Source organism: Haliotis cracherodii, unplaced genomic scaffold, assembly GCF_022045235.1.
Source record: "Haliotis cracherodii isolate W230 unplaced genomic scaffold, xgHalCrac1.p SCAF_21, whole genome shotgun sequence".
Lineage (NCBI taxonomy): Eukaryota > Metazoa > Mollusca > Gastropoda > Lepetellida > Haliotidae > Haliotis > Haliotis cracherodii.
The window spans coordinates 3,353,849-3,380,207 of NW_027266277.1; the positions used below are offsets into that span (position 1 = coordinate 3,353,849).

The 26,359-nt window shown below is 41.1% G+C and overlaps 1 protein-coding gene across 3 annotated transcripts in view; it reads left to right on the forward strand.

Moving 5' to 3' along the window:
* LOC139470695 (uncharacterized) overlaps positions 1 to 26,359 on the forward strand; it is a 176,886-nt gene that overhangs the window by 96,515 nt on the left and 54,012 nt on the right. For all 3 annotated transcript variants that reach the window (XM_071252935.1, XM_071252937.1, XM_071252934.1), the window contains one exon: positions 6,444 to 6,706. In XM_071252935.1, the coding sequence (XP_071109036.1) occupies positions 6,444 to 6,706 (263 nt within the window). The remainder of the gene's footprint in view (positions 1 to 6,443; positions 6,707 to 26,359) is intronic.

The following is a 26,359-nucleotide window of genomic DNA, read 5'->3' on the forward strand; positions in this document are numbered from 1 at the left end:
GGAGTTACGATTGTCTTAGCACTACGAATGTCCTAAGTCTATGTTAACATGTGGGAGTTACATTCGTCTTATCGCTATGAAGGTCGTAAGTGTATGTTAAGGTGTGGGAGTTACAATCATGTTACCACTACGAATGTCCTAAGTCTATGTTAATATGTGGGAGTTACATTCGTCTTATCGCTATGAAGGTCGTAAGTGTATGTTAAGGTGTGGGAGTTACGATTGTCTTAGCACTACGAATGTCCTAAGTCTATGTTAATATGTGGGAGTTACATTCGTCTTATCACTATGAAGGTCGTAAGTGTATGTTAAGGTGTGAAAGTTACATTCGTCTTATCACTATGAAGGTCGTAAGTGTATGTTAAGATGAGGAAGTTACATTCGTCTTATCGCTATGAAGGTCGTAAGTGTATGTTAAGGTGTGGGAGTTACGATTGTCTTAGCACTACGAATGTCCTAAGTCTATGTTAATATGTGGAAGTTACATTCATCTTATCACTATGAAGGTCGTAAGTGTATGTTAAGGTGTGGGAGTTACGATTGTCTTAGCACTACGAATGTCCTAAGTCTATGTTAATATGTGGGAGTTACATTCGTCTTATCGCTATGAAGGTCGTAAGTGTATGTTAAGGTGTGGGAGTTACAATCATGTTACCACTACGAATGTCCTAAGTCTATGTTAATATGTGGGAGTTACATTCGTCTTATCGCTATGAAGGTCGTAAGTGTATGTTAAGGTGTGGGAGTTACGATTGTCTTAGCACTACGAATGTCCTAAGTCTATGTTAATATGTGGGAGTTACATTCGTCTTATCGCTATGAAGGTCGTAAGTGTATGTTAAGGTGTGGAAGTTACATTCGTCTTATCGCTATGAAGGTCGTAAGTGTATGTTAAGGTGTGGGAGTTACGATTGTCTTAGCACTACGAATGTCCTAAGTCTGTGTTAATATGTGGAAGTTACATTCATCTTATCACTATGAAGGTCGTAAGTGTATGTTAAGGTGTGGGAGTTACGATTGTCTTAGCACTACGAATGTCCTAAGTCTATGTTAACATGTGGGAGTTACATTCTTCTTATCACTATGAAGGTCGTAAGTGTATGTTAAGGTGTGGGAGTTACGATTGTCTTAGCACTACGAATGTCCTAAGTTTATGTTAACATGTGGGTGTTACATTCGTCTTATCGCTATGAAGGTCGTAAGTGTATGTTAAAGTGTGAGTGTTACATTTGTCTTATCGCCATGATCACTTTGAGGAATATGGCCATGCTGAGAATCTGTGTCACTTAAGAGTCTTGACAATTTTGCAGAAATGTTATTCCCATTTATAAATTTCAAACATCTCTTAGATGTGAGAACCATGGAGACATGGGTTAGAAGTAGTCCTTGGCACTCTGTTGCATGTCGTATCAAGTAACTTGGTTACATATACTGAACAATAAAAGTAAGGGATCATCAATACTTTTGGGGATATTATTTCAAGTGAAGACTGAGCACACAATTTCATAAAAATATCCCCCAAAATATTCATGATCGACAAACTCTTTATGTTACATCTATTGATACTGTCGATAACTAATACATCTATTGATGCTATCGATAACTTTTACATCTATTGATACTGTCGATAACTATTACATCTATTGATACTGTCGAAAACTATTACATCTATTGATGCTATCGATAACTATTACATCCATTGACACTGTCGATAACTATTACATCTATTGATGCTGTCGATAACTATTACATCTATTGATGCTGTTGATAACTATTACATCTACTGATACAGTTGATAACTATTACATCTATTGCTTCTGTCGATAACTATTACATCTATTGCTTCTGTCGATAACTATTACATCTATTGATACTGTCGATACTGTGGTCTTACATCGCTGATAACTACAACATCTATTGAAACTGTCGATACTGTGATCTTACATCAATGATAACTACTACATCTATTGATACTGTCGATACTGTGGTCTTACATCAATGATAACTACTACATCTATTGATACTGTCGATACTGTGGTCTTACATCAATGATAACTACTACATCTATTGATACTGTCGATAACTATTACATCTATTGATGCTATCGATAACTATTACATCTATTGACACTGTTGATAACTATTACATCTTTGATACTGTCGATACTGTGGTCTTACATCAATGATAACTATTACATCTATTGATACTGTTGATACTGTAGTCTTACGTCAATGATAACTTTTACATCTCTTGATACTGTTGATAACTATAAAATGTGTTGATACTTCTTTGGTAGGCATTTAGAAGTTGGAGTACTAAGTAAGGATAAGAATTTATGGATGAACCATATATACTGATCTGGCAATATATTCCAAAGTGTTTAATCATTAATGTATGGATGTGATATTTCAAGTAGATACTTTGTGAACATTTTTTATTTTTTCTCATACATACATGACATTAACAAAGTTTGAAGCAAATATGGTGATAATTGTTTTAATTAAAAATGTAAATTAAAATCTGTGTATTATCTGAACCCCTTCATCTTAATGTTTCCCAAAATGCATCAGTTCCCTGCCCCAGTGAAACAGGCGATAGGCCATAACAAGCCCACCCTTCCCATTCTCCCCATAATCTGAATAACTTACAGAGCCTTCCAGTTTAAACCCAACTGTTGTACTATTGATCATTCTGGTTTATGGTTGCGATTTTCATTTTGAACAAAGAAGCAATTTGCACATTTTAATTAAATCTAAACATGATATGTTTTGTTAATTACAAGGCAACATCTGTGTTAAAGATTGTTGTCCTGGGCTGTACAGTTGGTGTGACCATGGGCCAGGTATTCTGTAGATCCACCTGCATTGAGGCATCGGAGGGAGGGGGGCATATTAAAACTTGTACCTGCATTGAGGCATCGGAGTGAGGGGGGCATATTAAAACTTGTACCTGCATTGAGGCATCGGAGGGAGGTGGGCATATTAAAACTTGTACCTGCATTGAGGCATCGGAGGGAGGGGGGCATATTAAAACTTGTACCTGCATCGAGACATCGGAGGGAGGGGGGCATATTAAAACTTGTACCTGCATTGAGACATCGGAGGGAGGGGGGCATATTAAAACTTGTACCTGCATTGAGACATCGGAGGGAGGGGGGCATATTAAAACTTGTACCTGCATTGAGACATCAGAGGGAGGAGGGCATATTAAAACTTGTACCTGCATTGAGACATCGGAGGGAAAGGGGCATATTAAAACTTGTACCTGCATTGAGACATCGGAGGGATGGGGGCATATTAAAACTTGTACCTGCATTGAGACATCGGAGGGAGGGGGGCATATTAAAACTTGTACCTGCATTGAGACATCGGAGGGAGGGGGGCATATCAAAATTTGTACCTGCATTGAGACATCGGAGGGAGGGGGGCATATTAAAACTTGTACCTGCATTGAGACATCGGAGGGAGGGGGGCATATTAAAACTTGTACCTGCATTGAGACAATCGGAGGGAGGGGGACATATTTAAACTTGTACCTGCATTGAGACATCGGAGGGAGGGGGGCATATTAAAACTTGTACCTGCATTGAGACATCGGAGGGAGGGGGACATATTTAAACTTGTACCTGCATTGAGACATCAGAGGGAGACGGACATATTACAACTTGTACCTGCATTGAGACATCGGAAGGAGGGGGGCATATTAAAACTTGTACCTGCATTGAGACATCGGAGGGAAAGGGACATATTAAAACTTGTACCTGCATTGAGACATCGGAAGGAGGGGGGCATATTAAAATTTGTACCTGCATTGAGACATCGGAGGGAGGGGGGCATATTAAAACTTGTACCTGCATTGAGACATCGGAAGGAGGGGGGCATATTAAAACTTGTACCTGCATTGCGACATCGGAGGGAGAGGGACATATTAAAACTTGTACCTGCATTGAGACATCGGAAGGAGGGGGGCATATTAAAAGTTGTACCTGCATTGAGACATCGGAGGGAGAGAGGCATATTAAAACTTGTACCTGCATTGAGACATCGGAGGGAGGGGGGCATATTAAAACTTGTACCTGCATTGAGACATCGGAGGGAAAGGGACATATTAAAACTTGTACCTGCATTGAGACATCGGAGGGAGGGGGACATATTAAAACTTGTACCTGCATTGAGACATCGGAGGGAGGGGGGCATATTAAAACTTGTACCTGCATTGAGACATCCGAGGGAGGGGGACATATTAAAACTTGTACCTGCATTGAGACATCGGAGGGAGGGGGACATATTAAAACTTGTACCTGCATTGAGACATCGGAGGGAGGGGGGCATATTTAAACTTGTACCTGCATTGAGACATCGGAGGGAGGGGGGCATATTTAAACTTGTACCTGCATTGAGGCATCGGAGGGAAGGGGGCATATTAAAAGTTGTACCTGCATTGAGACATCGGAGGGAGAGGGACATATTAAAACTTGTACCTGCATTGAGACATCGGAGGGAGGGGGACATATTTAAACTTGTACCTGCATTGAGACATCGGAGGGAGGGGGACATATTACAACTTGTACCTGCATTGAGACATCGGAGGGAGGGGGGCATATTAAAACTTGTACCTGCATTGAGGCATCGGAGGGAGGGGGGCATATTAAAAGTTGTACCTGCATTGAGACATCGGAGGGAGGGGGGCATATTAAAACATGTACCTGCATTGAGACATCGGAGGGAGGGGGACATATTAAAACTTGTACCTGCATTGAGACATCGGAGGGAGGGGGGCATATTAAAACTTGTACCTGCATTGAGGCATCGGAGGGAGGGGGGCATATTAAAACTTGTACCTGCATTGAGACATCGGAGGGAAGGGGGCATATTAAAAGGTGTACCTGCATTGAGACATCGGAAGGAGGGGGGCATATTAAAACTTGTACCTGCATTGAGACATCGGAGGGAGGGGGACATATTTAAACTTGTACCTGCATTGAGACATCGGAGGGAGGGGGACATATTTAAACTTGTACCTGCATTGAGACATCGGAGGGAGGGGGACATATTAAAACTTGTACCTGCATTGAGACATCGGAGGGAGGGGGGCATATTAAAACTTGTACCTGCATTGAGACATCGGAGGGAGGGGGGCATATTTAAACTTGTACCTGCATTGAGACATCGGAGGGAGGGGGACATATTTAAACTTGTACCTGCATTGAGACATCGGAGGGAGGGGGGCATATTAAAACTTGTACCTGCATTGAGACATCGGAGGGAGGGGGGCATATTAAAACTTGTACCTGCATTGAGACATCAGAGGGAGGGGGACATATTAAAACTTGTACCTGCATTGAGACATCGGAGGGAGGGGGGCATATTAAAACTTGTACCTGCATTGAGACATCGGAGGGAGGGGGACATATTTAAACTTGTACCTGCATTGAGATATGGGAGGGAGAGAGGCATATTAAAACATGTTCGAATCCTGCTCATTTGATTAATGATAATAGAAATAAATATTTATGAGAAATGGAATGTTTTATTAATGCAGTGGCCACCAAGTTCCCAGTTTGCAATTTCCATTTCGTTGAGTTATTCATCATGTTACAAAATATTGATTGCAACGAAAATTTATGTCCAAAACGGAAAAGAAAAAAAACTTTCATCAGAGAGTATTATAAAATTCTCTTTGTGTTTGAATCGATAGAGCAAAGACGCTCAAACTGCATTGATTTGCTTGGGAGGAGATTACGTAACCAAGCAACGACACAATGCTATAAAAAGTGAAATAGACTATAGTAAGCGATCCAGCTGTTTTAAAATTTGCATTCAGACAGTTGAAAAAAAACTCATACATTTTTAGAATCACAGTGACATTTCTCATAGGCTCTAGCTTTTATCGGACTGGCTTGCACATTGCTGCAAATTATGAAAAAAACTGCTGACCCACTTTTTCCAATCTTCAAGTCCTATCAACATTATAACTTGTTTTTTCCAACAATATTCAGCCTTTGCTGGCGAACAAGCATATTCAATTCTTCCTGTAGCTGATTTAATTTTTGACAGCAGTGCGCGATACCTAAAGAAAATAAACAATCTTTATTTGTGTTTAATTAGAGTGGAATACAGCACATATTGAATCAAGTCGAGCTAAATTGGTTTCCAGCTGAAATAGAAAAAAAATCACTAGCATATTCAAAGGAAGTCTCTTTTTTTAATCATGAAGGGTTTATGATTGAAAGGAATAAGGCATTTTTTCTCAGTCGCCTGAATTCCTTTTTTATTTCAGACGCAAATAGGACTCCAGTTACATGCATTCAATTTGAGCTAGCTAGGCTCGATTTCAGACTGGGAAATTTTGCTCAGCAAACCAACAGTTATGTGGCAGGATTTGGATCCGTATTTCCACAACTTTAAACTGTTCTTAACTTACTGGTTAATGTCCTCCAACAGGGAAGAAATGTCCGATTCCGTTCCGGGACCAGGCAACCAGGAACAGTCTCAACAGTCCCAAGATAATTCCTCCGAGCCTTCCACTACAACTAACCGGGAAAAAACATTCATCTGTCCGACATGCCTGAAAGGATTCCGGAGCAAGCAGCAATTGAACCAGCATAGCTTGGTCCACTCGGGAATCCGAAAGTATGAGTGCAGCTATTGCGACAAAGCCTTCAAGCAACTGTCTCATCTCCAGCAGCATCAGAGGATTCATACAGGTTGGTTCCCGTCCCTTGTTTGGTTGTTGTAGCACTTTTTTCTAACTATTCCGTCCCGTGTCTCGATACGGGCATCATTTAGCATACCATAAATATCTGCACTTGATATTGATGTTGTTATGTTTGTGCATGCAAGACTTTGATTGTTTTGTAATTTGATAATTTGTTGTCTCCCTTAAGCTGCTGTCAGTCTGTTGAGAAAGAAAACTTTCATGAATTCTTCCTATTCTAGAGATAATGGAGGCTGTATGTATATGTATACATCATGATGAAAGGAATACCTGTTTATTTATTTGTTTGTTGATTTTCTGTTTTTTCTAATGTATGTATTATTTTAGTGTAAGCTATCGTTTCCCATTACTTGACATTTTACTTCAACTATTTGCATGTCCACAATTTATGGAATATTTCTGAGGACTTCTCCCGATTTACAGAGATGATTGATTGTCTTAGTCTCCAGGTTTTATTTTAATATTGATGTTTAGTAGAAATTATTGCATTTTAAGTACCTGTACAGAAATTTAAGTTATGAAAACAGCAGGTGCCTATTCTTTTTTTAAAGAGAATGACATTTGCTAATGCTTTCTGAAAGAAAATCAGTATTGATTTTAATATTTTATCAGAAATAAATTGTTTTGAAAATGGCTAATGTCTCTTCATAACAGATTACAATCAATAAATTAAATGAATATGCTCCTTGTGCGACTACTTGCAGTGTAATTTCTGTCTTGTGCGGCAGTTTAATTCTCTTAATTTTTTAATTTTAAAAGTTTGAGTTTTGATAGATTTTGCTTGATATTTAAACAATAAGTCAAAGTCAACCTCACCTGTCTGAATGTTATTCCGGGGCTACTAACTTTCTGGATATTTTGCTTCCAAACTCATCCAGTTTTAACCCTCTGGATCATCAGCATCGTCCGCATCACCACCACTGTCACCGCCACCACTACCAACAACAACAACACTACAATTCCCATCATCACCACCATCCGCACTACCACCACCCCCAACAACACCAAAACCACCACCACCAACAACAATACCATCACCCCAACACCACCACCCCAACAACACCAAAAACACCGCCACCAACAACAATACCATCACCCCAACAACAGCATCACCCCAACACCACCACCATCATCAACAACATCACCACCACCACCTTTGTCCATCACCATCACTATCATCCCCATCATCGTCAACACCACCATCAACATCACCAACATCACCACCACCTTTGTCCATCACCATCCCCATCATCGTCAACACCACCATCAACATCACCAACATCACCACCACCTTTGTCCATCACCATCCCCATCATCGTCAACACCACCATCAACATCACCAACATCACCACCACCTTTGTCCATCACCATCCCCATCATCGTCAACACCACCATCCCAAACATCACCACCACCACCACCTTTGTCCATCACTATCATCCCCATCATCGTCAACACCACCATCCCAAACATCACCACCACCACCACCTTTGTCCATCACTATCATCCCCATCATCGTCAACACCACCATCCCAAACATCACCACCATCACCATCACCATCACCACCACCACCACCACCTTTGTCCATCACCATCACCATCACCACCACCACCACCACCACCATCATCACCAACACCACCATTGTCCATCGCTATCGCCGTCATCCCCATCATCGTCAACACCACCATCCCAAACATAACCACCACCACAACCCCATCATCGTCAACACCACCATCCCAAACATAACCACCACCACCACCACTACCATCACCACCATCATCATCACCACCACCACCACCACCATCATCACCAACACCACCATTGTCCATCACTATCGCCGTCATCCCCATCACCGTCAACACCACCATCCCAAACATCACCACCATCATCCCCATCACCGTCAACACCACCATCCCAAACATCACCACCATTGTCCCATACTTGCATTCAGACCTAATCAGATTGTCCCTATGACATTGAGGCATGTTAGTCATGACACAGAAGTAATCCCCTCACATGTGAGATAGGTAATGAACACAATCTTCACTGAGAGTTCAAACTCATCAATCAAATATCAACCTCATAAATGACAGTGGGAGGGGGGAGGGAGAGGGTTGCATCGCAATGTAAATGATGTGATGCATCATGCAGAGGTCCTTGTAAAGATTCAACAGAAGTCAAGAATTATGATTTGATATGTTCCAGTGGGATACTGTTTTATTCAGCCTAGTAACAAGCATGTGGTTAGCAAGAATTGAAAATAAATCTTTTCCATGTGGTGCAGATTAGCACAGTGTAAGGTTTCCTAACATTCAAGCAAATTCCCACCCTGAACCTGATTCAAACAATCTTAAGGAGTTTGATAAAGCAGATTTTTGTTGTATAAGATAATCCTTCTATACATAGTCGTGTGTTATTTACTGATCAACTTACGATCTTGGAATGTGGCTAGCGATGTATGGCATTTATATTTAAGGGATGTTTAAATGTTGCCGTTGAAATTGTTATAAAATATGTATAATAATATCTATATCCGGAATGGTTATTGACTAACATTGATGGAGGACTTTGCGGTATTCAGGGGGGCTCCAGTTATCCGAGGAGTCGCAGTTTCATGTGCGGAGTTGCCAAGAAACCAGTCATCATGGGTTCGAATCCCGGTTTGCCCCGATGAGGTTTCTAGGTTTGTCAGCACCATAACTGTTCCCGTGGGTTTCACCAAAGTAGTAAACGTCTAAAACCTTCATCACTTTGCACTGTCCTCCCACCTCAACCGACATGCCGTGAAATAAGTGAAGTACAGTTCAAAGCAGCATTAAACTTGCCCACTCACTCACATAATTCCTTATCTCTCACCACAACCTCCATGCATCCAGTCAAGACATGTTTGGTAACAGGACATTAATCCAGACATTTCATCAGAATGTAGCTGCTGTGTTTAACATGTATGTAGTCATGGAATATTTATATTGCATGAATATGTCATGTATATATTCAATACCTTCACCAGATCACACATTTTTTTCATATTTATCATGTTTGCTGGATGAGGGTTGTTTCGATAAGGAAATGAAGACATGATAGGCAGAGCTGGAATGCCATCCAGTTTGGAATGGGTTGTCAGTGTGCAGCATATCTGATACTGACAGGGGAGGGTTTTTTGGTTCCGCTATTTTTCAAGCGTTTTTTGTCACAGGCATTGATGGTCAGTGTCAGTCTTGCTTGCAGCCATCCATGCCCCATGCAGCCATTGTGGTTATAGCATGGTGGGTTATTTGGGGTTATAGTATGGTGGGTCATAGCATGGTGGGTGATATTGGGTTATAGCATGGTGTGTTATTTGGGGTTATAGTATGGTGGGTTATAGCATGGTGGGTTGTATTGGATTATAGTATGGTGGGTTATAGCATGGTGGGTGATATTGGGTTATAGTGGGCTATTGGATTTGGGGACTTAATTTGAACTTGAGGATCTTGTAGGTGATTTAAACTTTCGATTAACAATCTCACAGTATCTGTCTCTTTGGTATGTACCAGTTGTCAGACCATCCATCAAGATTGGTTTCTTGTTTGTAATGAGATCAAATTCCTTCTTTTACAATGGCATCTTTTGAAGGCAAGGGAGTTAACTGACATGGAGTTAGCAAAGTTCCCAAATGAGTGAGTGAGAATTGTTTTGCGCCGTTTTTAGCAATATTATAGTAATATCACCAGAAATGGGCTTCATGTCGGGAATCGAACCCAGGTCTTCGGCGTTACAAGCAAATGCTTTAACCACAAGGCGACCCGACCACCCTGCCTCACCACCCAATCTATTTGGTGGCCTCTTACAACCAGCAGGTTTCTGGGGATCGATTCTAACGAAGCACTCTCTCATGGATCACATGTAGACAAGGATGTTGGTGAAATCTGAATGTATCTCCCACAAAGGTACAGGAACGAAGGAGTCGGGGCTGAGATGAGTTCAAATTTACTACCTGAGTACCCAACCCCCCATTACCTGACCCTACCCAGGTGGCCGCTGTAGATCTCAAGATGGGTACAAAATGTCTGATTGGGAATTGTTTTACCGAAGCCCTGGCAAAAACTATTTAGATACACTTAAAAAATGATCTGATCATGCAGTTGACTGAAGCTTTGTCTTTTCTCAAACATCAGAAGTCAGAAGGAATGTGTGCATCGTCAGAAGGATAAGCGACTTGTAATATAACCATGGAATTGCATTGTATGTTTGTTTGTTTGTTTGTTGTTTAACACCGCACTCAGCAATATTCCAGCTATATGACGGCGGTCTGTAAATAATCGAGTCTTGACAAGACAATCCAGTGATTGATATTATCAGCATCAATCCATGCAATTGGGATACAGTGACATGCATCAACCAAGTCAGCGAGCATTGTATTAAACAATACATCATATGACTAACCATGTGTGCGGGTAGTCCTGTGGGTACCAAGGTCCTACTCAGGACCCACACGACCCAAGTTCCCGAGTAACCCGTCCAAGCTGTGTGACCTGCTGATGTTTGTGTCTCCGGCCCAATGATGTGGATTGTGGTTCTTGCTATCAACCACTGGTTTGCCTTCCATGATGTAAATGGAATAATGCTGACTGAAAAAAGTGCAGCTGCACAGCCCATCATCCCATCCCTTCCCTCTGAATCAGCCATTGACTCTCATTGTAGGGATATATCGCACTATCAAACTATTGAAATTGTTTCCTCTACAATAGTATATCGATAGGAATTTTAAAATGCTACTAGTATCGTCAGTAGTATGCATAACAATCTATAGTTTGAATGGTAAGAATTAGTTATAAATAATACATATTTTAATCAAATTTCAAAGCTGTCAATGTGGTACGTTGGTCAGCAAGGATTGCAACTTCAGATTAGAGTTACTTCCCTTTTGTTTGAGCAGCAACAGCGAGGAAAATGGTCGTCTTTGAGAGTATCAGCACTTAATTCATTTCTATTACTTTAATAAATGTAATTGTCACACCTTAAAGCTGGTTTACTACTATCTGAGTAGTGGGGGGTACATACTATTGCAATACAATCGCAGTAGTGAAAATAGCCTAAGACGTCAACCCTACCCGTGACCCTTCATGCAGTGATAGTCAGGAAAAACCATCACAGACTGAGGACATGCACACACCATTTACCATCTACTGTTGGCTGCTTCTGCATCCTAAAGGTGAAGATTCAGTGGGGTAGAAAGTAATTACTAGAGAATGTGTTACCCAACAGCTATCACTCAATTGTGTCCAACAACTGCTGCGTCAAATAAAATCAAAAGAATTCAGGTATCCAGATGTGAACCTGAGTCATATGTAGATATGGATACTTTTCAGAGTCAGTGTTTTCACTGGCCACAGCTGTGCAGGGTTATCTCCCTTAGCTGGGCCAGGATCTGCGGGTCAGGGTTTTAATATCCAGATTCTCTCCAATTTTGATACCTGATCCTGTTGGTTTCACCAAGGTGGAAACAGTATGGCTAACTGCAAAACAATTCAACTATAACTAGACTCAGGTAGCAACAAAATCCATTTCAAATTAGAAAACTTTGTTATTTTCAGCGTCTCAACTTTTCCAATCAGTTATGATGACAGGAAATTATGAGCCCATCTTCTTTTGTTGAAGTCTGCATAAAGACTGATCAAGTATTGGGCTCACCTTTTGTTTTGGGAACTTGATGTGTACCAGTACAATTTATTCTTCAAAGAAACTTGTGTTTATCTGTTTATGGAATACAGAACACTTTTTATAAATAATGGCTTCTTTTATTATTTGTTGAAGAAGTTGTTTATAATCCATAAAAAGTGTCAAATCAATGTTCTTCAAACTTCAAATGCATATCAAAGACTTCTGTCAGAAGTGTAGAAGACACTTGATGGCACTCAACCATTTCTGAGAGCACAGCTAGCCATGTCATAGGATGTCACAATATAACTGTGCGATCCGATACGTGTCACAATATCTTGCTCATGATCCGATAAGGATCATGATACTTGCATGTGCTCTTATCTGTGGTATGTAAGCCATCTTTTTCATAGACAGGTTGGCCAAATACCTACACACTGACGATTTACAGTTGGCTGTGTCAAATATGGTGCAAATGATGAAAATATTTACGTTTTCACTACTAGTTTTCACTTGTAATTAGTGTTTTGTGTAACATTTATTAAAGAATACATTTACGGTAAGAATTGATACTTTTACTTTGCGTAAATTGTGATCGAAACTTGTATCGAGAAGTAAGAAATCATGATGCATCTAGGTATCCTGTCACTACTAACTACTATCCCTCGAAGCGATACATATCATGATATGTTGTTCAGGATACTACACGTATCGCGATACTTAATCTGCACAGCAACAACACCATTAAAAGGCATGAGACTTCTGATTATTTGGTCTCATATTTGACAATAAAAATGTCTCTTTCAATCAGAACTTTATTTCAGATAAAATTGAGTGTCAACACCATTAGAAAAAGACGGAACAGAATTTACGTCTTAAAACTATGTACATTGTACAATGTCGCTATTTCAAAATTACTAGTGATAAAATTGTTTTTAAAAATGTAGGTATGACCCATCTTGCCAACAGTTATTGTTTTTTGATATGTTCATTGTGAAACGATATGGGATTCAAATATGAACTGATACAGCAAGTGTGCATCGAGTATCTTATCATCTGTGAATATTATCGATGATCGATAGATTGGTGAATCGTGACCTCCCCACCGCTCATCCAAGGCAACACAATTCTATGAAGAATTGCTGCCATCCGATGTACCAGAATCTTGTGATCCATGGTTCTTAGCAATAATGACAATGACAAAACTCTATATCCTGAAAGGCACCGGTGAAGATCTGGTTTAGATCAGGTCTTCAGGAACCCATGTTTGCCGTTGAAGGCAACTACGCTTGTTGTAAAAGGCGACTAACGGGATGGGGTGGTCAGGCTCGCTGACTTGGTTGATGCATGTCATCGTATCCCCATTGTAGGACTACATCCGTGCAGAACTTAAGCATTTATGAGACAGATACGTGATGGGATTTTGAGTCTAACAGCTCTGTTTGTTTTAAAACATGGCAGTAAATACCGCTGGCCAGAAGGTAGAAGTGCATAATCTTTGTGTAAAAATAATCGGGATGGGCTAAGAGTTTCAATCTTTATTTCAAAACATGCTTTTCTTATAAAATAGATTAACTGTCAATTAGGACATAACCTGTGTTACTAGCTACTAAAACAAATATTGTGACAGCTGTATGAACTTGGTAATATATGACATTGCCTTACATAAAGATTACCTCTCATGTAGAAATATTTAACACCTCAGCAGGTGTTATGAAATTATATTGGACAGACTGTGGAGTTTTTGCTTTAGTCAAAAAGAATTTATCAGATATCTTTTTAATGAATTTAGCAAACTGAAAAACATCTGAATTTGATTGAAACATGGGTTTTGATAAATTGGCCACAGCATTAAATTTATAAAAAGAATTGGTGAGTCTTGTGATAAAAATATATGATGTAAGCATGCAGTTTACTGTAAACCAGGAGGTACAATTTTGTGTTTAGATTTAATAAGTTTATGACATAGGGAACTGATCAAATTAGCACAATAAAATATTCAGTAACACCTACGAATCTGTTTCAATTTAAGTCATGCTTATGGGATTATTTAACATGGGGCTATGGTGGCACTTTCAATTTTTCAAATTATCGATTCAGCTGACCTGAAATATAAACCACACTTAGTGTCAACTCCTAAGCAACTACAGATTTTACGAAACGAGTATCAATTCTTGTAGTGTTTGAATGGCATTAAGAAGTGATGGACAGAAGGAAGAGAATTTATGGATGTCAACTTCTTTATTATGACAAAACACATCATCAGGTGAATGGATGCTATGAGGCAGAGAACATATATATGTAGATGGAAGGACATCAAGAGTAATAAGATAACAACAGGTGGAAACTATCAAGGGATGAGCAGATAACTGCCGCTGATGGGGGATGAGCAATAGACAATGGAAACCAACACTTTACAGTAATTAGCACTGATTGTCATGGACAACTGGAAGGCAGCCCTTAAATTATCATTGATTGGTAATGGGCGATGGACAATGGGTAATAAGCACTGAAAGGTAAAATAGGAGAAATAGTAATAAGGGCAAAAGGAAGCCAACTACATAATTAACACTGACAAAGATCAAAGCAGTAGGTCCCAAGTACAAGGCAGCTAGGTTCCCTAGTCATGGTTCATGGCTGGCTGGTGTCTCCTGATGTCAATGGGGGGGCACGGGTGGCCCAGTCGTCTAAGGCGCCGCGATTCGCTGTGCAGAGTTGCGTCCCTTAGGCACACCAGAAACCTATGATTGTGGGTTCGATTCCCGGTTCGCCCTGATTATGTTTCTAGGTTTGTCAGCACCATACCCATGCTCGTGGGTTTCACCGAAGTGGTAAACGTCTGAGACCTGCATCACTTCGGGCTTTCCTCCCACATTAAGCTGACACGCCGTGATATGACTGGAATAATGTTAAAAGCGGTGTGAAACCCAACTCACTCACTCACTGATATCAATGGCTTCTTGTAGTTTTCCTTGGTGCCAGTTGTTGTTGGTAGACAGGACTTTGGTGGCTTCCCACATGATGTTATGGTCGTGGCTCTTCAGGATGTGTTCGGAAATGGCAGATTTCAGGTCTAGTTTGTGGACAGAGGTGTGATGTCCTTTGAGTCTGGTGTTGGGGGGTCATGTATTTCTCGAGCAAGAGCAAGTGTAATACATGAATTCTTACTCAAGTTTCCTGAAATCAGTATGACACGCATGTAAATGTAATAGTTTGTTTGTTACCAATTATTTCTTCATCCTTTTGAGCTCACCACTGCTGTCCTAGAAAACCAAAATTTGTCAAATGACATCAACAATCTCCAGCTTTCATGTTGCTTCCTGTGTCATTCCAATCTTATGTCACAATTAGATTCGAATGACGTCAATAATGTCGTACGGATGACGGCAACGATGCACTGGTGCGTGAGAAGTGGTAGTTAAACAAGTGCACTCAGTTATTTCTAACCCTGTGGGTCATAAAATTCATTATACGCTTGACATATTAGGAGAACCAGTTTTGTGTATCATGGAAAGATAAAAATGTCCCTATTCAACATGGAGGAGTGCATGACATTGTCACGTCTGAAGCCAAGCATGTACTTCTCACAGGAAGCTTGTGCATATATTGGTTATATCCATTTGTTGTGTTCTGCAGCTTCTATTGAGGAACAAATAAGATGCACGATGTGTTTATGTAATGTCAATTATCTTAATCTCCATTCAACCCTCCTGCCCAACCACTGACCATTCATCTCTAGAGAACCCGTGAAGATTCCAGGGTAAAATAGGTCTTCAGCAACCCATGCTTGCCGTAAAAGGTGACCATGCTTGTCGTAAGAGGCGACTAACGGGATCAGGTGGTCAGGCTCGCCTTGGTTGATGCATGTCATCGATCCCAATTGCATGGATCGATGATCATGATATTAATCACTTGATTGTCTGGTCCAGACTCGATTATTTACAGACCGCCGTCATATAGCTGGAATATTGCTGAGTGCGGCTTTAAAAAACAAACCAACCAACAACCATTCATCTCTAGAGACTGTGTGTCGGAACAAGCGGAAGATGACGGGCCTGGCATGCAGGATATCAACACATAACGTGCATGATTGACAGACAGACGTCCACAGTACCTGAATGTCTACCCATGTTTCTGTGCATTTCTAAAGGCTGCATCAATTTAAAAGAATATATATATTCAATAAGATTTACAATAACTTTGCCTGAAAACTGCTCAAGTTAGATAACTGAAACAACATCTGTTTGAAGGACAAACCTACCCCTGGAATAGACAGGACATGGGAGTGAAACACAGATTGGTTGTTAGTAGGGTCCTCTTGTCCCTACCACATAACACATGGAGAACTTCATGCAAGCATGCAAGCTTCATATCAAGATACACATCTTATTGTGACTCAAGAAAGTGGTCAGATTTCATGAGGAGGAGAAATGCTTGTCTGTCTATTGACTGGATTGATTGATAGCTGGTGTCCGGTGTTGATGGACTTGTGGAGATATGTTTCAAACTTTTATGAACGGAGTGATTTTTATACAGTTTCATTTACTGGGTTTATGATGAAAATGTTTTGGGCTTTTCTGACTTGAAAGATAATGGCTCGATAAGGTCATACGTAAAATGTGTTTGTTTGCAACCTTAATATTTCTGATCAGGGGAAGATACTCGGTTACTGGATCCTACAGTGAGTGAGTGAGTGGGTGAGTGAGTGAGTGGGTAAGTGAGTGGGTTATTGAGTGAGTTTGTGAGTGAGTTAGTGAGTGGGTTTTGGGTGCTTGAGTGAAAAAGTGGTGGGTTTTGGGTGGATGAGTGAGTAAGTGGTTTGTGAGTGGGTGGGATTAGTGAGTAAGTGGTGGGTAAGTGAGTGAGTTAGTGAGTGAGTTAGTGAGTGAGTTAGTGAGTGGGGTTTGGGTGCTTGAGTGAGTAAGTGGTGGGTTCTGGGTGGATGGGTGAGTGGGTAATGGGTTTGGGGTTGGTGGTTGGGTGAGTGGGTTGGTGAGTGAGTGGTGGGTTTTGGGTTGGTGGGTGAGTAAGTGGTGGGTGGGTGGGTGAGTGAGTAAGTAGTGAGTGAGTTAGTGAGTGGGGTTTGGGTGGATGGGTGAGTGGGTTTGGGGTTGGTGGGTGGGTGAGTAAGTGGTGGATGGGTGAGTGAGTTAGTAAGTGGTGGATGGGTGAGTGAGTTAGTAAGTGGTGGGTGGGTGGGTGAGTTAGTAAGTGGTGGGTGGGTGAGTGAGTTAGTAAGTGGTGGGTGGGTGGGTGAGTTAGTAAGTGGTGGGTGGGTGGGTGAGTTAGTAAGTGGTGGGTGGGTGGGTGAGTGAGTAAGTGGTGGATGGGTGAGTGAGTTAGTAAGTGGTGGGTGGGTGTGTGAGTTAGTAAGTGGTGGGTGGGTGGGTGAGTTAGTAAGTGGTGGGTGGGTGGGTGAGTGAGTAAGTGGTGGATGGGTGAGTGAGTTAGTAAGTGGTGGGTGGGTGGGTGAGTTAGTAAGTGGTGGGTGGGTGGGTGAGTTAGTAAGTGGTGGATGGGTGAGTGAGTTAGTAAGTGGTGGATGGGTGAGTGAGTTAGTAAGTGGTGGATGGGTGAGTGAGTTAGTAAGTGGTGGGTGGGTGGGTGAGTTAGTAAGTGGTGGGTGGGTGGGTGAGTTAGTAAGTGGTGGATGGGTGAGTGAGTAAGTGGTGGATGGGTGAGTGAGTTAGTAAGTGGTGGATGGGTGAGTGAGTTAGTAAGTGGTGGATGGGTGAGTGAGTAAGTGGTGGATGGGTGAGTTAGTAAGTGGTGGGTGGGTGGGTGAGTGAGTAAGTGGTGGATGGATGAGTGAGTAAGTGGTGGATGGGTGAGTGAGTTAGTAAGTGGTGGATGGGTGAGTGAGTTAGTAAGTGGTGGATGGGTGAGTGAGTAAGTGGTGGATGGGTGAGTGAGTAAGTGGTGGATGGGTGAGTGAGTAAGTGGTGGATGGGTGAGTGAGTAAGTGGTGGATGGGTGAGTGAGTAAGTGGTGGATGGGTGAGTGAGTAAGTGGTGGATGGGTGAGTGAGTAAGTGGTGGGTGGGTGAGTGAGTTAGTAAGTGGTGGGTGGATGGGTGAGTGAGTAAGTGGTGGATGGGTGAGTGAGTTAGTAAGTGGTGGGTGGATGGGTGAGTGAGTAAGTGGTGGATGGGTGAGTGAGTAAGTGGTGGATGGGTGAGTGAGTAAGTGGTGGATGGGTGAGTGAGTAAGTGGTGGGTGGGTGGGTGAGTGAGTAAGTGGTGGATGGGTGAGTGAGTAAGTGGTGGATGGGTGAGTGAGTAAGTGGTGGATGGGTGAGTGAGTAAGTGGTGGATGGGTGAGTGAGTAAGTGGTGGATGGGTGAGTGAGTTAGTAAGTGGTGGGTGGATGGGTGAGTGAGTAAGTGGTGGATGGGTGAGTGAGTAAGTGGTGGGTGGATGGGTGAGTGAGTAAGTGGTGGGTGGGTGGGTGAGTTAGTAAGTGGTGGATGGGTGAGTGAGTAAGTGGTGGATGGGTGAGTGAGTTAGTAAGTGGTGGATGGGTGAGTGAGTTAGTAAGTGGTGGATGGGTGAGTGAGTAAGTGGTGGATGGGTGAGTTAGTAAGTGGTGGGTGGGTGGGTGAGTGAGTAAGTGGTGGATGGATGAGTGAGTAAGTGGTGGATGGGTGAGTGAGTTAGTAAGTGGTGGATGGGTGAGTGAGTTAGTAAGTGGTGGATGGGTGAGTGAGTAAGTGGTGGATGGGTGAGTTAGTAAGTGGTGGGTGGGTGGGTGAGTGAGTAAGTGGTGGATGGATGAGTGAGTAAGTGGTGGATGGGTGAGTGAGTTAGTAAGTGGTGGATGGGTGAGTGAGTTAGTAAGTGGTGGATGGGTGAGTGAGTAAGTGGTGGATGGGTGAGTGAGTAAGTGGTGGATGGGTGAGTGAGTAAGTGGTGGATGGGTGAGTGAGTAAGTGGTGGATGGGTGAGTGAGTAAGTGGTGGATGGGTGAGTGAGTTAGTAAGTGGTGGGTGGATGGGTGAGTGAGTAAGTGGTGGATGGGTGAGTGAGTAAGTGGTGGATGGGTGAGTGAGTAAGTGGTGGATGGGTGAGTGAGTAAGTGGTGGGTGGGTGGGTGAGTGAGTAAGTGGTGGATGGGTGAGTGAGTAAGTGGTGGATGGGTGAGTGAGTAAGTGGTGGATGGGTGAGTGAGTAAGTGGTGGATGGGTGAGTGAGTAAGTGGTGGATGGGTGAGTGAGTTAGTAAGTGGTGGGTGGATGGGTGAGTGAGTAAGTGGTGGATGGGTGAGTGAGTAAGTGGTGGGTGGATGGGTGAGTGAGTAAGTGGTGGATGGGTGAGTGAGTTAGTAAGTGGTGGATGGGTGAGTGAGTAAGTGGTGGATGGGTGAGTGAGTAAGTGGTGGGTGGGTGAGTGAGTAAGTGGTGGGTGGGTGAGTGAGTAAGTGGTGGATGGGTGAGTGAGTTAGTAAGTGGTGGGTGGGTGGGTGAGTGAGTAAGTGGTGGGTGGGTGGGTGAGTGAGTAAGTGGTGGGTGGGTGGGTGAGTGAGTAAGTGGTGGATGGGTGAGTTAGTGATGGGTGAGTGGATGAGTGGGTGGGTTTTAGGTGGGATTATTTAGTAAATGGTAAGTGAGTGAGTGGGTTTTTGTGGGTGAGTGAGTGAGTAAATGCATGGGTATGGTTTTTCACCACTTGTTAGGTTTAATACCACTCACCTCCGGCTCATATCAAACCTAACATGGGATGCATGAAACTGCATGTACCTCTCGTGATCCTGCTACAACTTATAATATACCAAGAGAGATCAGTTGACAACTTATATTATATTGCATCCATGTGGGGAATCAAACTCAGGACATAAAAATTTGCGCTGGCCAGAATCGCTTTGTTTAGTGCGAAAGATATCCCAAGTTCTGGTAGAATTTCAAGTTCTTTCGGGGACCCCTCATTATGTTGTCCCTACCTGGGCACTGTCCCTACCTCTCCTTACTGGCCAAGGCTTCGCCACCATGCTACCACCACACCCTTCAGTAGTGGGGTAACAATACGGCAATACACTATCGTATTGCCATATAATTTGTTTGTTTATTTGTTGTTTAACGCCGCACTCAGCAATATTCCAGCTATATGACGGCGGTCTGTAAATAATCGAGTCTGGACCAGACAATCCAGTGATTGACATCTTGAGCATCCATCTACGCAATTGGGATCGATGACATTTAGCAACCAAGTCAGCAAGCCTGACCACCCGATCCCATGAGTCGCCTCTTACGACAAGCATGGGTTGCTGAAGACCTATTCTAACCTGGATCTTCATGGTTTCGCGATATGAGGCCCGCAATACAATACATCGATTTACGAGCCCTGTATCACGATACATGGGTTACATTTCTTCACAAGCTATATATTGGTATAAGAAGATGGGAGTAATAACAGAAACTGTTCAAGCACCAGTGCAGATTCTCTAGTATTTGATTGATGGACATAAAGAACATCACACTCACAGAGCCCTCTACCAATATGTTTCTGTCCTACAATATCCCATCTTTGATCTCTGAAATGGAAAAACAAATGTTTCAGGGGTATGATTCACTTGCAAAATGAAAGAATATCACACCATTGTATCGTGACCCCAACGTACCGTTACACCTCTAGACTTCAGTGCAACAGATGTGCTGTGCCAATATAAGCTCTGCTATAGTTCAGCTAAATGTTAAAAGATCCAAAATCATAGTCATTGATTTTCCATCAGTTGATGAGATATTAACATGAACCATCATCCTTCATCCTTGAAATCAATTTATACTGTCATTTCAACAACAGTGACAAAAACATTTGTGTTTCCTAACTGATGTCTGATTTTATTGCCAAAGTTGTTAGGTGATTTTCGTGTAGTCCTGTTGACATTAATGTCATTGGTTCATGACTTTATTCAAGTTTGATAATTTTAATTGGCTATAAAATATGTTAGTCTTGATTGTTTTATTTCTTAAAGGAATTGAACTATTAAACATTTTGTTTGTTTTGTTTGTTTGCTTGTTTAATGCCACACTTAACAATATTTCAGCTGTATGATGGCGGTCTGTAAAATAATCGAGTCTGGACTAGACGATTCAGTGATGGATATCATGAGCATCGGTCTACGCAATTGGGACACAATAACATGCATCAACCTTTTTTGTTTGTATTGAGTGAGTTGGGCTTAACGCTGCTTTAAACAGTATTCCATATCGCAGTATGTCAGCTTTATGCGGGAGGAAAGTCAGAAGTGATTCAGGTCTCCGACGTTTATCATTTCTTCACCACCACCGCCAAACCCCACGCCACCCCAGTGCAATTGACATTGCCTCGTATCATAAACTTTTTATTTTGCATGCTAACAAAGTGGGCTTTAGCTCACCTGACTAAAATCCAAGCGAGCTCATTTCATGCCCTGCTTGTCCGGCATCCAGAGGCACTGTATCTGTAAACATCTTTTCCACAGAAACAGATACTGTAACTTGACATGATTCTTCCCGCCATTGATGACCATGTGCTCAAGAGGTCTGATTCCGCTTTTTGGATCAGCCCCTTTTATTAAATATATTTAGCTGTTATTTTCCACATTGGGCAATTCAGTTTACCAAGGCAAAGTATCTGCCTCCTTTTTCCGGGGTAGAATAGGTATTCAGCAACCTTTTCTCGCTGTAAAAAGGCGACTATGCTTGTTGTGAGAGGTGACTAATAGGATCGGGTGGTCAGGCTCGCTGACTTGGTTAATGCATGTCATGGTATCCCAATTGCGTGGATCGATGCTCATGATGTCAATCACTAGATTGTCTGGTCCAGACTCAAATATTTCAGACCGCCGTCATAAAGCTGGAATATTGCTGAGTGCGGCGTTAAACAACAAACAAAAGAAACAAACCTGCATTATCTGGAATGCTCCAACGTTTTCACCCCAAACATACATGATCACACATCTCCATTAAAAAATAATACCAATTAAGGCTTTATTACATTAGTATGGATTATTTTATAAATAAATATGATTATTACTATCATTATCAATTTATTCATTAGAGACCATTATATTGTCATTAGAGCAATTGTGATTGTGTTATGCAAGCACCTGCATAGTCAAACAGTCAAATTGTTCCTGTAAACTGACTCAGGGGGCTCATTAAAGGCAGAATTATCGAGAATGTACTGGAACAATTCTTGTCATTAGAACGAAGAAAGGAAATATCTAGTTCCCTATTTTAGCTCACCTGGCTGAAAGTCAAGTGAGCTTCACTCATGGTGTCAGTCATCTGGTGTCCAGGGTAAACATGTTCCCTTCACAAACCACTGAATTTTTCCATACTTTTCCGACCAATGATGACAGCCCAAATTGTTCAAGAAGCAGGAATCTGATTTTCAAAATTTTTGTTTAGAATAAAATGAAAGTTTGTACATGTGAATCTGGTAGTGGGGCTTGACATATATGTTCCGGTCTGTATGATATTTTGAAATTTGACCTTTGCACTATGACCATGATGAATGCTGAATTTACGCTGAATTTACTCAGCCAGGTTTTTCTTCAATATGTTGGTTGGTTGTTTTGTTGTTTAACGCCGCACTCAGCAATATTCCAGCTATATGTTGGCGGTCTGTAAATAATCGAGTCTGGACCAGACAATCCAGTGATTAATATGATCATCGATCCACGCAATTGGAATCGATGACATGCATCTAAAATGGACTTAGGTTCTGTGAGGGTAGGGTTCGTTTCCGGAGCATAACTCATAAACTGTTCAATATTTTTTCATGAAACTTTGCAGGTTTGTCAGGTACATGCTAAACTGGTGCCTTTTGCTATTTAGAAATTTTAGAAATGTTTATTTTTTTTACATTTCCATGGCAGCAAGATGGACTTAGGTTCCAAACTCTTCTTTTTTTTACAATTTCCATGACAAGTTCCACCTCGGTTAAAAAAGGTTACCGGTAGGGTTTGTTTAGATTTAATTATGTCATAAATTCTGCAACAGGGGAGGCGGATATAACCATGTTAGTGGCAATCTCTTGTTTAGTTATTGTTTCTTGTAATGTGTCATTTGTTTCCATATACAAAACCCACAGAAACACACTTGTTTTACTTTCCATTTCATTTCATGGATGCGACCATGGTGGATCTTTTGTGGGTAAACAATATATGCTTCTTCAAGAACATTCAACTGTTGACTCATTACATACAGAATTGCACATTTACTAGTGGTTACTTTACAGACAGCTGCCAGGGGAATATGTCATCTTTCTGATGACTCTTGTTTAACAATATGTAATGAAATATATAATTGGCTCTGTAAAGTTGTTCTCCTCTGACATTTCCAGACAGAAAACTCAACTTTTGCATGTATGTTTTTCCGAATGATGACTTTATATTTTGTTCAAATCATTAAATTTTAGTATTAGTTTTGCTCATTATTTATGCAGTAAATATCTTGAATATATCATTGCTGTAATCACCTTTGTTACGTATTTGTCTTTGCGGGCATTTTTAACCATTCACTACATATCCAGGTGAGCTACAGTGCTGTGGCACAATTACTGGAATCTACTTAGTAAAAGGTTATTTGTGATGAAGGTTGGCGTTAGATTTTTTCTCTTCCAATATATATAGCAGTAAAAGGTAATACAGTGGCAGTGATAACCTTTCTCAAATACCATTTTTTCTGCATCAGGAGTGAGATAATTCTACAGCTATTTAAATCGGCATATATCTGTGTTAAACTTGGCATGCATGTAGAATGGTTCTTGATCGGTAAGATTGTAATGTATTTGGTTCCGCCGGCATCCTTCAATCATTGGTCCACATACAAATGTCAAATAAAGGTCCAAGGTCCAAAACAGACCATGTGTGTGGAACCGCACTATTAAAGGGGAAGTGTACACGCAAAAATCACTTTCTTTCTTTTTCTAAACAAAACGCAATTTTAGAATTAGTTTGTATCTGTGTTTGGAAAACTACACTATTTTTTTATAAAATGAACGTAGGAAGCTCACAGTAGTGTGAAAATGATATGCCGTTGTGAGGCCTCCGATTTCCGAGATAAACAGGCCTGAGTTACCCCCCTTAGATTATGACGTAATTGGTGCCAATTCAACTGGGTTCCTGTCTATTCTCAACGCAAAATATATCAAGTACCAGTTTACGGTAAAACAACATGGCCTACGAGTCCAGCTCATCGTCTGATAGTGAAGAATTTTCGTTTGACTAGACAGAAATTGTAAAGCCATATGCTTTTGAGCCAACACCTGAACATTTCCCAAACTTCAAGATAAAATCAAGATGTTTCTCGGACAGTACATCTCCACACTGACTGCCCACGGGCATCGAGGGGTAGTTATATTCAAATTCACTTTTATCGCTCGTGAAGGTGAACGACTGTAAATTAAAAAACAAACACAAACAATCGATGAAGTTCGTAACGTGAAAATTACTTACCACACATATGTCAACTATCAAAATCACAAAACCGTGCAGCAAACTGTAGTACTGCGATCAGCTGATCACCGAATATCGATGTCCAAGTAATTCCAGGAAGTGAACGAGACGCACGTTTAACATGTTTAATTATCTCGTGAAACTATGAACAAATACTAACTTATTCCTGTTTTAAACAGCTACCTTATATGCTACCGTGTTTAGATTTTATGTGATATTACATACATTAAACTTACCCGAGATGCTTCGACTTTACGACGTTTGTTTACAAAAACACTCCAGTCAGGGTCTTGATCGGAGTGCTGTCCCTTGATCCCGTTTCCAAATAAGGATGGTACAGCATCCGGGCGTAATTGTTTCCGATCAGTCGAACAACTGGAAGGCATTGCTCACGAAACACGACAGCAAGTGTCAAAGTGAGCATCACAGACGCGAGATTCACCCAACGGACCTTTCCATCCATCATCGTGAATCTTACAGTACTTTATCCATTGTTGTCTTCTCAGTGGCGATTTTGGGAAACGAAAATAACTAATTTTAGAATAATTTTTCTTTGCGTTGTAATTTGAACAGCGAGGAACCGAACAGTATACCATGTTCAAGTCAGTAGGCTGCGCACCTGAGACGCTAGAATCACACACTTGTACATACACCACGTGAAGCGGCTCTAACAAAGCTTGATGACGTCATACTGTTTATCAATTGGCACCAATGACGTCATATTGCAAGGGGCATAAGCCATGGTGTTTTTGTTATGGAAATAGAACACTTGGTAAATGTGAAAAATATAAATCGTTTTAATGAAAAAAATATGTTAATTAATTGTGATATTTTTATATTTTTGTCTATGACTCTACTAGGTTAACACTTTTAATGTTGAAAAAGTACCAAAAAAATAGGTTCATTTTCGTGTGAACTTCCCCTTTAACTACACAGATGCTAAATTTCTTACATTTGGAACAAAAATGTCAGAATAAGTCCATAATTAAGTTTTTCAATATGGCTGCCACGGCAACCATGTGGAAAATGTGATTTGGAGCTTTTGCAGTTGTGAAGTTCTTCCATTAAACTTCATTCTACCTTGAGATTCATATTGTTCATTTTGTCAAACTGGAGGTATTAATACAGCTGGTCAATTTTGAAATTTTCAATTGAAAATGAGAAGGCTTTTGTTTGCACATTCAGCCGAGTAGTTGGAACTGTTAGATGACAATACTGATAACCAAATTATTCCACAAGAATTCATTTATTACATGCAGATCAAAGCATTCAGCTCTAAACTCTCCAAAAAATCATTATGTTAGATGTTATGTAAAAATGTAAATGGATATTAAAGGGAATGACAATGTAAGTTTATGGTGACATGGAATATGTCGTAGGTTAATGCTTGGAATAGATAAGTACGTGAAATTAATGTCATGGTGACCCAGACGTTGCAATGTTGTTGTATTGTTCGGTAGAGACATGTGTTACATAAACATATGCTACCTGACCGCACTCTTTGCATAGGGTGTCACTGTGATGGTTGAGAAACCAGTGCAGAGGCACCGTTTCACAGCTGGCCGG